This window comes from Dacryopinax primogenitus (assembly GCF_000292625.1).
Source record: "Dacryopinax primogenitus strain DJM-731 SS1 chromosome Unknown DACRYscaffold_2, whole genome shotgun sequence".
NCBI classification, from domain to species: Eukaryota; Fungi; Basidiomycota; class Dacrymycetes; order Dacrymycetales; family Dacrymycetaceae; genus Dacryopinax; species Dacryopinax primogenitus.
Genome location: NW_024467199.1, coordinates 171620 through 187704, shown reverse-complemented (window position 1 = coordinate 187704; position 16085 = coordinate 171620). Strand labels below are relative to the sequence as shown.

Sequence of the window (16085 nt, the reverse complement as noted above, 5' to 3'; positions counted from 1 at the left end):
TGCTTAGACTCTTGGCACTCTTAGGTGAGCAGACTTAGTCAGCCTGTGTTGCCCTAACAGGTAGTCATCGAAGACCACTGGCAAAGGGGCTCAAACATAGAATGGTGTGCCCATGCTAGTCTGCATGCATACCCTCCCCTCACCTGTGGCCAGAGCAGATTCCACATCACTTGCTCTTTTTCCCTCTGCTTCTCCAGCTTCTCGATCTCTCTCTCCATCTTCTCCTTGGCCTTCTGCCAGCCTTCAGCTTGATTCTCATCAGCTCGATGCAAATCTCCAAGATCCAGCATGTTGAAGTCACCAGCCTCTTTTCCCAGCAAAGTGCTGGGCTTGCCAACCACATCAGCAGGGCGCTGTGCTGCAGCCAACTGCTTTGCAAGACTCCCCAATATGGGTAGTGGGACTTCCTCCAGTTCATGCACAAGACTGGCAGTCCGTAAACAGGCTCGCCATGGGCACATCAGACACAACAGCTGTTGTGTCTGGCTTGCTGGCTTCTGCAAGTTGTGACTTTGTGGCTTTACACCTCTGAGAGTTTGGTGGAGTTGACACCTTAGTTTGTTGGCACATACATGCATTGGCTGTTTGAACCTGATCAGCTGAACCCACATGCTGACAGTGCTCAGTGTTTGAGGCAGATGCCAACATTTCTGCCAAGTGTTCCCTCACCCAGTTGTCTGTCAGACACTTGTCCCTCCTCTGCAGGGAATCTGGCTCCAGCAGTGGCACCCTGTCTCGAAAAAGTTGTTCACAATTCATGGGGGGGACAGTATCTGCAAGTATGCCAACAAAGTTGCAGGTAAATGGCCAATTCTTCAAAGACAGAGGGTATTGCTGGAGTTCAGCAGAAGACATGGTGGAGAGATTGCAATGGGTGACAGCGAATGCGTACTTGTGCAGTCTCTTCAGGTGGGACACCCACCTGGGGTTTACCAGTCCAAGGACAGCACATCCTGGAGTTTGCTCCATCATTGAGAACACCTCTCAGATCAGCACCACCCACTGCACTTTGGCACTAAGGGGAGATGCTGGCAGACCTTCGCAGTAAGGTCAATGCAGGTGGAGGCAGTCAAATGGCTGGGCATATACCATCCAATCCTCTTGCAAGCAACTCCGTAGCTCTGCATTATGGTGCTTGGCGTCCCAGGGGATCTCATCCACATCCCAGGCCAAGCATTCCCCTCTCATTGAGGCTCGATGCAATTCCAGCCAGTGTTGCCTGCATTTCTGTTCATTGGGACGCAGTGGTAGGACAATTATGCAAGCCAGCCTGACCATCTCGATGGACAACAGAGCGCTGTGGAAGCCATCTTTCTGTGCCTGCAGGAGGGTGGGTTTGCCAGTCAATGCCAAACAAGGTTGAGAGGCAAGAAGTTCATCTACCATTTGCGGTGTTGGTTTGGAGGATGAGCCTGATTTACTTAGTGAGTAACTAGCTCTGTTTGTATGAATAGAATGTTACACACCTGGATTTCCTTCTTCTGTGGCTTCAGCAGACATCCCTGTGAGCACAATATCCATGGATGAACCGATATCTGGACGGAGGGTGAGCATGGATGCAATGTTAGACAGATTGGTGCATACCTTCTTCTCCTTTGACATCTAATGCCCTCTCTTTCCCCTTCTCATCCAGAGATGTGCCAAATCGCATTGCAGCATCTCAGAACCCAGTAACTGCAGTGGCAAACGGCATAATTCTCAATGGGCTTGGATACAGCATGGGGATGGAGGTTAGATAGGTGGGCGTTTAAGGGGTTTGGGAGGGGGTAGTGGGAGTGGACAGGACAAGTACTGTGTGAGCAGTTTCCTCTCCTCCCCACCACCACCACCACCACCACCACCACTGTCATCATCCCCGTTGTCATCCTCATCATCCTCCCCACCGTCCTCACTGTCCTCCCTCATCTCCTCGACACCTTCTCCCCTCCCCTCCCCTCAGCCCCCTTCTCACTTGGGCCGCTCTCAGAGAGGTTCAGCCAGTAAGTGAAGCAAAACCTCATGCGTTGCTTCACTCAGTGGGCTCACACACAAGATGGCGCCTCCTTGCACCTCAAAATCGATCTCACCCTCTCCCTCAAGTGCCCATTTGGATCGCAAGTACCTGTTCTCAGCCTCGTGCTTCCTTCGAGCAGTGTTTGCCTGTGTGTTCCTGTGTGTTAGTGTTTTGGTCTCAAAGCAATGCATGAGTTCCTGCTCTCAGCCTTGTGCTTGCATCCAGCAACAGGCCAAGACTGAGAAACTGCTCACACAGTGCTCATCCCATCCACTCCCACTACTCCCTCCCACACCCATGAAACATCCACTGATCCTGCTTCCACCCCTCGCACTCCCACCAATCCCTCCCCCATCTACATCTGGGTAGATAATGGTTTGCCATGTGCACCATGGGCAAAAAACACAGACAGTACACACTGTCTACAAATCAGCACCCCTGGGAGCATGACCATTATTGGCTCCCTCCCAGTATGGATGCTGCAATGGAAGCCTTGTCATTCAATCCCATCCCGTGGCCATCTGGCTACAATCGCCCTGGAGGTTTAGGTGATGGTATGGAGAACCTGGTTCAACAGTGTTTGGGTCCACACATTGCCCTCATTCCATGGGCGTGCAGCTACCACCAGCAAGCAGAAGGCAAGGCAGGCTGAATTCAATAACTGCATTTGAGTGTCGATTGGTTTGTGCTTCACCTGGATTCAGTTCCTGTTGTGTTGGCAGCTGTATCTTCAGGAGTGGTGTTTTCACAGGGGTGAGTAGTATCACCCTTACCAACTTGATTGTCATTACTCACCCATAGCAGGATGTTGGCTTGCTCAGGGGGCACTGGCTTGTGAGCAGGAAAATCGCACTCTCCTGGAGATTCACCAGCAATATCAATTGTGTGCAAACCTTGTGCATAACCTCTGGCACTACAAGTCTCTGTTTGCCCTGTTGGACCAGGTTGTAATGCCTTACGGGCTCAGCAATTGGACAAGTGGTTGCCTTCTGAGCAAAGTGATCACCTGGCAATGAACCTTGCCCATGGCTCAATGGAGAAGAGAGCCAGCATTGGATCACTGGGATTACAGCATGTCATTCTTCAACCCCAAATATGTCCCCAGCATCCCCAGCGACCTCGAAGAATTCCATTTCCTGACATTCCCAGATGGCTTGTTTGTGCAGTGCCTGGTGAATCAACAGTTCCAGGTTGACACAGGAGATCTTCACTCAAACATCTCTCACATGATGCAGCTGGTTGGTACATTCAATGAATTACTGCAGCTTCTGGAAAACAAGCAAATGGTGACCCCCCTTGATGGGCTCAGTGCTCCAGGCCATTCCTTGCATTTGCCACACTGTCCTCAGCTGCCCTCTAATATTACATCCTCACAAGGCCATGACTGCAATCCGGAAATGCCCACTAGCCAAACAGCCCCAGTCTGGAATCATCCAACCATGTCTCCTGCCTGCTGGCAGGCATGTGAATCTGCACCCCCTGGTTGCATGTCCCCTTCAATGTCCTCACAGTATTACTGATGGACAACTGGACTTGCGTAAATAGGTGAATGATGTTTCCCAATTTGGGAACCATTAGGCTGATCATGATTGGGCTAGCAGTTTGCTGGGATTGCCAAGAGATCTGCATTCCCATGTGTCAGTATGTGCAAAATTTCCCATGCTGTTAAATAAATACTTGCATCATGTAGTTTTGCACCTTTCCCCCCCATCACCTGAGAAACAATCTGTGACTGTGTGCCCCTTTCCCCCTGCCCCCTGCCCCAGTTTTCCACTTTGTCAAGATGCCTATGTCTCTTGTCACCCAATCACTCATGCGGGATGTCATCAAGCTTGGGAATTCCCAACTGCCAGAAGGGAAGAAGGTGAAGCACATTGGGGCCACAATCCAGTGTTCAGAACCCAGATGTACTGAAGCACTGGTGCCTCTAGTGCATTTGGACAGAAAGGGGGGGAAGCCAGAGAAGTATGGGGTTGTATACACCCTTGTAAGTTCTGCACCCTGTAGTTCAAACTACACTGACATTGTTTGTGCAGTGTAGGAAACATAACCCAAAGAGCTTCCAATTTCATACCCAGAGGCTGCACCCAGATGACATCATCAAACTCCAGCACATGGTTGACAAATCCCAGGCACAATGGAGTTCAAGCCCAGTAGGCTTGAGTCAACTGGCAAATGGTCCCCAAAAGGGAGGACCCAAGTGTCCTCTCTGCAAGGGACCAGGTTGCCAAGCTTGCTGCAAGAAATGGTGTGCCAAGTGCTGCAGGGATGAGAGAAAGTCCAAAGAGTTTGGTCACAGTGCAGCAGGCTGCCCTGTCCACAAGCCTAAGGCAGAAAAGATCGAAGGAGGTGGGGAAGCAAGAGAAGTCAATGGGTTGGATGAATGGGAGGATGGGGAGAATGGAGGAGATAGGGAAGGGATGGAAGATGAAGTGTTGGAGGTTGGGCAGAGGGATGGGATGGCAGATCAGTCAGCCCAGGGGCAGGCAGGGCAGGTCACGGCTCCAGGTGGGACAGCAGGAGGAAAAGGGAAGGGCAAGCAGGTTAAAAGGGGGGGGCACAGCAAGGTGTTTGAGCAGAATGTTGAAGTCAGTGCAATGGCTGGACCATTGATGCAAGCCTTCCATGGTCCATCCCCACATAGGCTGTACCATGAAATGGATGGTGGATGGGCAGCTACTCTGGAATGCCAATGGCATGTGATGGAGATGGAGAAGATGCTAGAGATGGCATTTGGACTGATCGTGTTCACCTTGGTAAGCAGCTAACTACTAACCCAATGACTTTTCTCTAACTCCCACGTAAGATGCAGGTCCATCAGTTCTCCCTGCAAGCATCTCCCACTGCAGGGAAGCTGTGGACAAGGATGAGCCAATGGCCAAGTCATGTGGGCTTGGAGCTGAGCTCTGACCTTGGGATGAAGTTTGAGAACATCACCTATGCAAAGCTCTTCAAATCACAGCAGGGGACATGGATCTGTCAGGGAAGGGAGGGTCTGGTGCAGGTCAGAAAGGATGAGTCATTGATCTGCCTGCTGGGCAGAGTGAACAAGGATGGGGGCCAGGTAGTCAAAGAACTGGGCAGGGTGCTGCCTGTTGTAGTTTGAGACCATAAGTGAGGATCAAAGTGTCCCCTGGTGCAGACTCTGTCCCCACTCCTCCCACCATTGTTGCCTCTGATTGGTAACTTTGTGATGCCTACTCCCTGAAGCTCATCCCAGAGAAGACAACCGGCCATAAACAATGGATCCCTGGCTCCCGTACACCTGAGGAATGCCGAACCTGGGCCCAGGATGGTGGAGGATGTCAAGCTGAGCAACCCTAAGTGTCCATGCTGGGGTAGCAGAGTGGTTACACTTGATGCCAACGATTTGCCAGATGTGGAGGACATGATCAACAGTGTTGCAGCAGCCACGCCAATGGCAATGGACTGGGAAGGCACCATTGACCTGACTTTGCCACCGCCAGAGCCTGTGCCCATCACTGTCAAGCTGCTGTCCTCCCCTGCCCAACTTCTGCTCCTGGAGGTACTGGACAAGATGTGGCCTGGGTTGCGGACTTTTAATGAAGTCACGTGCGACATCACCCACATCCGTAGCTATACGGACAAGGCTACACTGGGCCATGTTCTTTGGGGGCAAGCCTTCAAGGAGGTGTATGGATTCAAGGGAAGGTACAAAACTTGGTATGAACATGCCAAGTTGTTGGAGTCCGCCAGCCTGAAGAAGCTCATCAAACAGTTCAGCAAACGGCCAGGCAGTACATGGGCGAGGTTCTGGCTGCGTGCCCAGAGGAAGAATGATGGACGTCTGAAGGATGGCGAGGTGGAGATGGACAATCAGGCTTGGTGGGTGGAGTCGGATGAAGAAGGAGAGTAAGGAAAGGGCTGTGAACTGTAGTCATTGGAGAATTGACTGCATAGAAATACAATAGACGGGCTTGCAGGTGATGTCCTCCGAGTCCTTTGTTTTTCTTGTTTTTTGTGTGGTAGTATCAATTCATAATTACATGACGTCTAGATAGAGGACTAACTAATTGTATCTATCGCACTTACGTGTTCGGTGTTAGGCAGCACCGGCTATTGAATTGCTGAGCAATGCACCCTGCCCTGCCCGCTTGACGCGGAGCGGGATTAAATTACTAAGCTTAGGACCCTGACATCTGTATCCAGAGTCCAGAGTCCAGACGTGCCCCAAAACCTGGATGCCCTCTTACTCGGTAGGGTCAGCACGTGGACACCTGAGATGACTGATGCATTTCGTCCGCAGTGTGTTTCCGACTTTCAACTCTCATCATTCCTTCACCACTTGCCACTCTTCGCCTTCGGCGAATGTCGTGTTCAAGACTCTTCCTAGCACTCATGGAACATATTGCTCTACATTGGCACGGTGACCAGCTTATTAGTTTCCTGTACACCCTCCCCGGGATGACCGAATTGACAGGACACGGACCGTCAGCTCAATGGCCAACTGAGGGGATATAACCGCTTCAACGGGCACTAGTGGAAGAAGTAAAATCCAGGGCTCACAAGCCGCCCCACCCTCTTGATTCTGATCTGAAAGTCTCATACTGCTGCTATACCTGACGATGAGCTTCAAGCCGATACCCTGTCCGCCTACAATCCCATTCCTAGGGCACGTGGGAACTGGTGTATTTGACCGCGCCCACTCGGTCCAGTCTTGGCGTAACCTGCGAGAAAAGTATGGAGAAATATACAAGCTTGACCTCCTTGGAAAGGTCTTGATCATGTGCTCATCCCAGCGGATAGTCAACGAGCTGTCTGACGAGAAGCGCTTTCACAAGCAGGTCCATGGGAGTCCTTTAGAAGTTGTCAGGAATGGAGCAGGAGACGCCCTGTTCACTGCATACCACGGGGAGGAAAACTGGGGCATTGCTCGTGAGTATTTCCTATGTTAGGCGTTGTCTACTACGCTGACTGCGCTCGAGATCGTATCTTAATGCCCGCTTTTGGCCCTTCGAAGGTCCTCAGCATGTTCCCTGCAATGCTCGATATCAACTCCCAGATTCTCGCCAAGTGGGAACGCTTTGGACCAGATGTTGCCTTTGATCCGACGGAAGACCTAACGCGTCTCGCTTTCGACACAGTCGCCCTGTGCACGATGAGCTACCGGTTCAACAGCTTCTATGAGAAGGATATGCCGCCATTCATTCAGGCTATGGCCAGATTCCTCTTCGAGAGCGGGTCGAGGACACAAAGGCCCAAGATGGTGCAGTCCTTCATGAGGCAAACCAATCATCAATACGAGGAGGATATTAAGCTCATGGTAGATGTTGTTGATGAGCGTGAGAAACTTTTTTCCGTGCGTCTTAGATGTCAGACTGATGCGTAGACTATCAGTTATTGCTCACCGAAAAGCCCACCCTCTTGCCGGCGCAAAAGATCTTCTTTCCCTCATGCTGGAAGGCAAAGATCCTAAGACTGGGCAGGGCCTCTCTGACGCGAACATCCGCTATCAGCTCATCACCTTCCTTATTGCGGGGCACGAGACAACCGCTGGAATGCTCTCTTTCTCACTTTATCATCTGCTGTCCAACCCCTCGAGGTACGCCGCACTGCAACATGAGATTGACACAGTTCTTAGAGACGAGCCCCTCACCCTGGATCATATCCCTAAGCTGAAGTATGCCGCTGCCGTTCTGCGCGAAGCCCTTCGCCTCAACCCACCAGCACCTGCGATGGGACTTGTTAGCTTGAACGACCACGAAGTCCTCGGTGGGGAGTTCGAGGTGCGCTCGGAATGGAATTGCGTTATAGACGTCGCGGGACTGCATCGCGACCCCGCTGTATGGGGGGATGATGCAGAAGCTTTCCGCCCGGAACGCATGCTTGACGGTAAATTTGAGGCACTTCCACCAAATAGCTGGAAGCCTTTCGGCAACGGCGCACGGGCTTGCATCGGCCGGCCACTAGCGTGGCAGGAGGCGATCATGATGCTGGCCAACCTTTTCCAGCGCTTCGACATCCGACTGGATGATCCGAGTTACCATCTCCAGCTCAAGCAGACCCTCACTGTCAAGCCGAAGGACTTCAGGATACACTTGATCCCTCGGGAAGGGAAGAGGATTCTCGCTATTCCTGGCATGCAGCCATCCCAGCTCGCACCGGGCGTGCGTGAACCTCCATCTATACAGAATGGACATGCAGGGGAGGGGAAGGGCACACCTTTGTTTGTTCTTTTCGGAAGCGACAGCAGCACATGCGAGGGCTTTGCTCAACAAGTCGCTTCTGACGCAGCATCGTACGGCTTCAACCCCAAGATGGGGGCCATGGACAGCGTCGAGGATGTGACGAAGTTGCCACGCGATGGACCAGTGGTGATCATCACCTCGAGCCGCGAGGGCCAGCCTCCCGAGAATGCTGTACATTTCGTCCAAGGGATCACTGATATGGTTCCTGCAGAGAAGCCACTCGAAGGAGTCAAGTATGCCGTATTCGGTGCAGGCAACCGTGATTGGGCGCGCACGTTCTTCCGCATCCCGAAGCTCGTCGACTCTCGATTGGAGGAGCTCGGTGCTGAACGGCTGGTTCCCCGGGGAGAGGGTGATGCTGGTGGAGACGAACTGTTCAGTTCGTTCGATTCTTGGGAGAAGACACTTTGGCCAGCACTTGGCAAAGCGTTTGATACTACTGCCCCTATTGCAACTTCGGAGGGCCAGATGGAGGATGACCTGGTTGTTACTGTCACTGGCACAACGAGAAACATCTTCCTCCGTCAACCTGATCTAACGGAAGGTCGCTGCGTCGAGAATCATATTCTCACTGCCCCTGGGCAACCAGTCAAGAGGCACATAGAGTTCCAACTTCCTCAGGGAATGGAATACCGCCCTGGTGACTACCTGGCCATTCTTCCTCTCAACCCACCCGAATCTGTACACCGCGTCCTCACGCACTTCAACATGCTCGGCGAGACGAAGATCGCGATCAAGAGCCACGGGCCGACGACACTTCCCACAAACTTGCCTATTAGCCTGCAAGACCTCTTCTCTGGGTATGTCGAACTCGGGCAACCGATGACACAGAGGAATTTAGACGATGTGATGCGCTATGCGCCCAAGGACGGCCCCGAACGACAGGTCCTCGATGCGCTTGTAGCCAACGCGAAAGCGGGGATCTTCGAGAAGCGCATGGCGGTGCTCGACTTGCTTGAGCAATACCCTAGCATCAAGGTTCCCCTCGGCCAGTTCATCAAGCTCCTGCCCTCATTGCGCATACGTCGTTACTCGGTTTCCTCTTCCCCGCTGTTTAACCCGAGCAACTGCGCCCTAACATTCTCTGTCATAACTGGTCCGGCTCTTTCTGGCAAGGGCGAGTTCGTCGGTGTGGCGAGCAACTATCTTGCACATCTTAAGCCCGGGGACCCAGTCTCCCTAGCCATCCGGCAGAGTGCAGTCAACTTCCACCTGCCGGCGGACGTCACCAAGCCTATCGTGATGTTCTGTGCTGGATCCGGATTGGCTCCCATGCGCGGGTTCCTGCAGGATCGTGTGGAGCAGCTCAAGGCCGGAAGGGAAGTAGGCAAAGCGCTGTTATTCTTCGGCTGCAGAGGTCCAGTTGAAGATTATTTGTATTATAAGGAAGAACTTGCTGCCTGGAGCGACCTTGGGGCCGTCGAGCTCAAGCCGGCCTTCTCTCGTCATCCGGAGCTTTCAGGCGGGTGCAAGTATGTGCAGGAGTGAGTGTGTTCTTGTATATGCAGTCCTTCCGGTCACTCATACCCTCTCATAGCCGCGTATGGAAAGATTGTAAGATCGTCCGGTCCCTGCTTTTTGATCAAGGAGCCCGATTCTACACCTGCGGTATGGCAGCTATGTCCGCCGGCGTGCGCAATACATGCATCAAGATCATTGCCGAGTCCGGCCCGCATAGTCTTGAGGAGAGCGAAGCCATGTTCGAGAAGATTGCGATCGAGCGGTATTCGACGGACGTGTTTGGCTGAATGCAATGTATCATGTCACTATGAGTAGTTGATCCTCAATTCCGCTCATGAAATTTGCTTTTTGAGACGGCTTGCATGCAGGGAGAAGAGGGAAAAGAGCGCGCCTCACGTAAGCCGGGAAAGCGTTGGTACGGTGCAAAGGTAATATGTGGCTGGAGGAGAACTTTGGTGAAGAAGGATCTGGACATGGATACAAAGCATGGTCACACCTTTGACAATCATATTCTGTTGGTACTCTAGAGAACTGTGCACAGAGTCACGATGTAAGGTTGAAGATGGGTGGTTCAGTTCCCAGCATTGTCATGATCGTGCTTATGGGTGGGAAAGAATGAATGGTGCCATTTTTGGCTATCCCTGACTGAAGACTTCTGGGAAGTTCACGATCAACGCTCAATTGCACTGTTTGACTCAGACTATCTGCAACGTTTCCTTTCTTGCTGTTAATTCTTGATGCTTGACCTTATTCGGTCCTGCAACGCTTAAGGGCAGTACGTGATCGTAAAGTCCTGCCCAAAGCAAGCCTTCACGGGCGCATCATCCCTACATCCCGACTCATCTACTTTCTGTCAGAGCTCACCCTATATTGGAACCAAAAACACACCTCCAACAGGATACGCCTGGCTGCAAGGGCAGTTCGCGCTCGTGCACGTCACCGTCTGGCAACTGCTGTCCGCCGGAGCGATCTGCTGGGCGATGAAGAAAGCCTCGATATTCGAGATATCATAGTACGCCAGTCCTTCAGAGTCCATCTTCCCCTATCAGCCACATAGACAGGAGAGCAATCTCAAAAAGAGACAAACAGTGAATTCGGTCATTGAGTCCTCCCCCCAGCACTTCCCCCCATCGGCGTTCTGGCAGATCCGGCTGTCCCAACCTGTGGGGATGGTGATGGACTGCCACTGCCCAGGGGAGAGCGTAGGCTGGGGACCAGTGTAGGCGACACTGCCAGGCCAAGAGTCGCTGTGATTCAATGAGCTCGAAGAAAAGGAACAGGGGAGAAGAGCTGGACGTACACGTAAAGGGGCACATTGTAGTTGCAGTTGTTGTGCAGGGTGAAGGTATGCGCCGAGGCGAGGCTTGCGAGAGCAAGGAGGGTGGGGACGACAGTGTGAAGCATGTTGACCTTGAGGACAGTGTGCTGTGGGACTGAGGCCGATCATTCAAATAGGTTTATATACCCGAGAGCTCCGCAGGTCAATTCCGTGACGTCGGGCTTCGGCCGCTTTAGGTGCTGGCAAGTCATGTCGATATATCCGTAGGAGGCTAGATGACCGAACATCTCCGCGCCATCCATCATCCCTCTCGATTCATGGAGTTCACCAGAAGTAGAGACTAAACAACTAGTAATAGGCAGGCAGCACAGAACTGCTCCACCACTGATGCTCAAGAGTCCCGCCGATGGAGGTTTGTTCAGATGATCTTGGATTCTTCCTCGGCTGGGTGATGATAATTTGGCGCTGTTGGAGCGAGTCAAATTAGGGTGCGAGGTTCACTCGTTGTACATAGCAAGCTGGCAGACGTCTCCAGCTTAAATTCCGACAAAGGCGGGTGTGAAGCGCCCACAAGCACCGACAAAGTATAGTCTCAATCGCCCAATAAAGTGCTGTCCTATGCGGGGCTCCTCGATTGATCTTCGAGCGCCAGGGTGGCTGGAAATCAAGGACGACATTGGGAATTTGTTGGAATTTGGATCGAGACAGTGCCGAGTCGGAGCCGAGGTACAGCTTCTCGTCGTTCGTCTTTTAGATGCATCTACATGAGCTGTTGGAGCTATTGTCACAGGCAGAGGGGCAAGGCGAAAATAGGTCGAAGTCGAAGAACTTGCGTATGTTTACGTCAATAAGAACTGTACAATTTCCCGCTTTGTAGCTTGCGAGCTGTACTCCGAGTCGCACAGAACCCATCAGAGAAGATCGGCTGTTGGGATAGAAGGGATTCTGGTCACGCGGTGATCATCAAAGTCGAGTGGGGCAGCACTGCAAGTCTACTCATTCTTGATTCTCCGATCCCAGGCAACCGGGGTGACGCTCTGTTGCCTTATGAGTCGGCTGAGCAGCTAATGCGCCAGCCTTGTCGGACACTTCTCCACTGAGATAGCGTCGGCGATTAATCAAGCATATGCAACGAGAGTAAGATTGAGAAGACAACATGTGGTGCGAGCTTGTCTGGTGCGGTCTTGGAATGCGATCACGTGCTTCTTTACGTGATTGATGCCGCGACTGCTTCCGTGCAGTTCTGTTCTTCTCTCCAAACAGTTATTGAGCCCATCGTTCTTCTCCAATAGCGGTCACTCTAGCACCATTCTGTGATTTGAAAGGATGAACAGGCTCGCGCCTAGTCTTTGGTCTGGTGTACAGATTTTTCAATCCGATGAATGCCTCACAACTGTTCTTATCGCTGCACTGGAATGGCTTGCTTTGATCCTCGACGTCATTTGCACAGATCTTGCTTGGCTTGCTTCTGCCTAAGAACTGTCGAGCTGAGCGATGCGCCCATTAGCTGCTCGGCTCCGCCGTCTCGACAAGCTGCACTCCTCTCAGGTGTGGAACGCATGGGAATGACGACGATGTTCGCAGCCGTACACGCCGAATGGGGCATGATGATCCTTTGCCTCTTACAAGAACGATGTATGCTCTGCAACTCTGGTAGGCGGTCTCCGATGATCATCCTCATTCTTCGAAAAGGACCAGTTATACCACCGATACACGTCAGGCGATACTGTGGAGCAGTCCTGTGTATGTTGACGCTGCACTGACAACGGTGGAGCGCCTTCTTTGAACTACAAAGAGGGGACCATTGGGAAGGAGGGCAGACTCTTGGTCGTGTTGCTCAGACCGTCATATACGTATAAAGGCAGCGTTTTTGGCCTGTTGCAAAGCCAGCAACGAATCGCAGCACCCCAACCATCACAAGTGTCCCACCTGCCAACTTCTACCTGCTCATACAATGAAGGGTTTCTTCGCTAGCCTCGCTACTGTCGCCGCCGCGGCTTTGACCGTCGCAGCGGAGACGCACACGATTTCTTTCAACAACAAGTTAGTACCTATCTTCCATTTCGTCACTGGTGCTAACCCATTTCTCCCAGGTGCGGGCATGGCACCCCGACGCTTGTCCAAGGCGGCAACATCCTCTCCAAGGGCGGTGACTATACCGCGAATTGTCCATTCGCCAGCGCAATCGCCTATCTTCAAACCGGCTCCTGCGGTCTGAACGGAGAGGGCTGCTCTATGGTTGAGCTCAGCCTGATCAACAGCCAGACCTCGACTGCGGATGTCACGCTTATCCCTCCCCATACGTTCTCGGTCACTACCGGGTTCCAATTCTACGGCGTCTGCCCCGGGGTTGGAGCGGATTGTAAGTGATTTACTCAGTGAGGAAGAAGAAAACTTAGAGTACTCTAGGCACCAGCGCGAATTGCTGCCCTGACAATGCCTTCTGCACCCCTACCGACTATACGGCCCAGAGGTACTGCAACGAAGACAACGTGAGTGACCATATACCGGACTGAATACGGCCGTAGACACTGACATCCTCTGACAGGTCAACTTGTCGATCACGTTCTGCGACTAAAGTCACCCCAAACGAGACAGGTGCCGAAAGCCGAAATAAAGCTCGCAATATGTAGCCCGTATATGAACAAATGACATTCGAATGCGCTACAATCAGAATGCTGAACGTGTGTATCCGCGTGCCTAATACCAAGTTAACCATACGTCTGATATGTCTTCCATTGCTTGAGCAAGTTCCAATTTCAGGGGTAAGAGAATATATAACGCCCCTGATTGTCATGGTGACGACCACGTGCTTATGCATAATTTAGGACAACGCCATGAGGTTTGGCACGGGAACAATGTCAAACAACCCATTGCATTTCTTTATCTTCAATCGATTCTCTGGATATTCTCGCAGGTATGTCATATGCTATGTGATGCTGCCTGCTTACTCAAGGGCAGTAAGTAATCGTGAAGTCCTGGTCGGAACATGCCTTGACGGGCGCATCGTCTCCGCATCCAGATTCGTCTTTGCATTTCTCTTGTCAGCATGCGTTCGTAAACCCGTCCATCAAGCACATACCTCCAGGAGGATAGGCTTGGCTGCAGGGGCAGTTTGCGCTTGTGCATGTCACGGTCTGGCACCCGCCGCCAGCAGGAGCAATTTGCTGGGCAATTGAGAACGCCTCGATGTTCGAGATGTCGTAATAGGCGAGTCCACCAGCATCCATCTGCAATCAACAACGCTCAAGCTCTCATCCTTGACACGGAACCGAGCCCGACTCACGTTGAACTCGGTCATCGAATCTGCACCCCAGCAATTGCCCCCATCGGCATTGTGGCAGATCCTGCTATTCCAACCGCTTGGGATACTCAGGCCGTAATACTCCCCAGGCCCGAGCGTTCCTGGCTGAGGACCGGTATACGTAATCGAACCCGGCCAGGAATCACTGGCCACGTTCATCGTCAATCAATATACGTGAAGGGAATGAAAAGAACGAACACGAAGACAGGGACGTTGTAGGGACAGTTGTTGTGCAGCGTGAAGGAGTGGGCCGAGGCGACACCTGCGAAGACGAGGACTGCAGCTGCGAGTGAGTACATGGCGAGTTGATTTCCTTCTGGGTCGACGACGTAAAACTTATTTTGCAAAAAAAGGTATTTATGTCTCCTCGTTCAGCTCTGGACGGTGTAGGAAGTGCGTCCCCACCGGACTTCCGCTCGCTACTCCAAGTCATAAGGTGTTGCTTCCCAAGTTCCGCCAATTGCTTCAGGATCTGCTTGTGTATGAAGGAGGATCACCACATGTCCTCTTTGCGTAACGAATTTCGAAAGGAGTGTAATCACGGCGATTGATGTGGTAGACCGCCGTTCCGACCCCACCTTCTATGCCCCGGGCGGATCACGTTCGAAGTGCGGTGCAAACGTTCGTCAGTTCGGTCGAAGACACCATCCCAAAATGTCATGAGCGCCCTTGCTTATGGACCAAGAATGTCAGCCATGCATTTCGCTGGAAGATGCTTTCTCCATCCTAGCGTTCGGTCACGTAGCATCGGGCCGACTGGGTTCCCCGCGCGTTACCCCTTGCAGACGTGAAGATGACAGACTTAACTCCAGTTTGCACATGTATACTCAACCATCGGAAGAAATTTACGTGACGAAGCGGCAGTACTGCCGTCGGCAACGCCCATTGTCTCAAAGAATGTTGGGGCTTCTGACGCATAGTCGGATCACGTGGAGATGGGCGATCCCGTAGCCGTGGGCGGTCCTCGTTGCTCCCGCGACCGGATCTGCGTTGTCTTCTTCACCTTATGCTCTGGCTGTACTCTCCGAGTAGTCCGAACAATAACTGCGTCCGCCAACAAACCTCTCATTCCCATTTGAATGGACAGTACGCAACTGGACATCACGGGGAGGCTTCCCATTTGAAAGCTGTTAGCTGGGTCTATTCATGCCCGTCATCCACCACACTTCTCATGGACCGCTTCGAGCGGTGCTCCGCACAGACTCGACTGCCTGCTGATGTCCTCACGAGAAGCAGTTTCGCATTGCAGGTCCTTCTGATACTTTGTTCGTCTTTGGATTGATCCTCGTTGCGCCCAAACGCACATCACGGCAGACACTCGCCGTAAGCTACATCTCCCTCTCCCTGGGCTTGTTCGCTACTGAGTCGAAGACAAACAGACACTCATACCCGTCCTGCTCAAGACTACCCCATAGCATGCACATGGACGTTCATTGCTGATGGCATTTACAAGCCGATTCGGACGGTTAGAAGCATCTGTAGCTTCGTCCGACGTGGAACACTTTCTCCATGACATTGTCTGGCCCAGAACGTCCGCACATCCCGGATCGTTTCATCCAGTCATTCCGGCGGATCTCGGACACGGCGATCCTCAATAATGAGCGGTTAGTCTGTACATGGCTCAATCTCATTAGTTTCTGAATGCGAGCTGAAAATAGAACAGGAACTTGGCTGCTTTGGGCGACCTTATTCTATCCATTCCGCGGGTCACATCTCCTTTGCAAGGACACAGAAGAATATCGTTGGCTCGTTTGAGATGTGTATATATACTCTGGTTTTTAGATGAGAGATTACTTGTCCGCTCCTCTCCACCAAGATCACAGTACCTTCGTTGAACAT

At 52.2% G+C, this 16085-nt stretch overlaps 6 protein-coding genes across 6 annotated transcripts; 3 read left to right on the top strand and 3 right to left on the bottom strand.

The window, feature by feature from the left end:
* Positions 1-5285: 5285 nt before the first annotated feature.
* DACRYDRAFT_103702 (uncharacterized protein) lies at positions 5286-5870 on the top strand (the record flags this gene model as incomplete). The annotated part of the gene is made up of 1 exon (XM_040767801.1): positions 5286-5870. The coding sequence occupies one exon, from the start codon at positions 5286-5288 to the stop codon at positions 5868-5870; it is 585 nt and encodes a 194-aa protein (XP_040632103.1).
* Positions 5871-6446: 576 nt separating this feature from the next.
* On the top strand, positions 6447-10000 carry DACRYDRAFT_61641 (fatty acid hydroxylase). Its single transcript, XM_040775678.1, has 4 exons — positions 6447-6889; positions 6940-7296; positions 7352-9686; positions 9740-10000. Exons 1-4 carry the CDS (start codon positions 6580-6582, stop codon positions 9948-9950), a joined length of 3213 nt encoding a protein of 1070 aa, XP_040632102.1. The 5' UTR covers positions 6447-6579; the 3' UTR covers positions 9951-10000.
* A 383-nt stretch (positions 10001-10383) lies between these two features.
* On the bottom strand, positions 10384-11067 carry DACRYDRAFT_98063 (uncharacterized protein; the record flags this gene model as incomplete). Its single annotated transcript, XM_040777506.1, has 4 exons — positions 10384-10506; positions 10552-10699; positions 10751-10910; positions 10964-11067. 4 exons carry the CDS (start codon positions 11065-11067, stop codon positions 10430-10432), a joined length of 489 nt encoding a protein of 162 aa, XP_040632101.1. The 3' UTR covers positions 10384-10429.
* Positions 11068-12256: 1189 nt separating this feature from the next.
* Positions 12257-13553, top strand: DACRYDRAFT_19782 (uncharacterized protein). Its single transcript, XM_040771656.1, has 4 exons — positions 12257-12985; positions 13036-13304; positions 13352-13434; positions 13491-13553. Exons 1-4 carry the CDS (start codon positions 12897-12899, stop codon positions 13518-13520), a joined length of 471 nt encoding a protein of 156 aa, XP_040632100.1. The 5' UTR covers positions 12257-12896; the 3' UTR covers positions 13521-13553.
* A 235-nt stretch (positions 13554-13788) lies between these two features.
* DACRYDRAFT_19781 (uncharacterized protein) lies at positions 13789-14561 on the bottom strand. The gene is made up of 4 exons (XM_040771655.1): positions 14445-14561; positions 14229-14391; positions 14025-14172; positions 13789-13970 (listed from the first exon to the last, which is right to left on the bottom strand). The coding sequence occupies exons 1-4, from the start codon at positions 14543-14545 to the stop codon at positions 13894-13896; spliced, it is 489 nt and encodes a 162-aa protein (XP_040632099.1). The 5' UTR covers positions 14546-14561; the 3' UTR covers positions 13789-13893.
* Positions 14562-15625: 1064 nt separating this feature from the next.
* On the bottom strand, positions 15626-16004 carry DACRYDRAFT_19780 (uncharacterized protein). The gene is made up of 2 exons (XM_040771654.1): positions 15910-16004; positions 15626-15850 (listed from the first exon to the last, which is right to left on the bottom strand). The coding sequence occupies exons 1-2, from the start codon at positions 15943-15945 to the stop codon at positions 15713-15715; spliced, it is 174 nt and encodes a 57-aa protein (XP_040632098.1). The 5' UTR covers positions 15946-16004; the 3' UTR covers positions 15626-15712.
* Between the last annotated feature and the right edge of the window lie 81 nt (positions 16005-16085).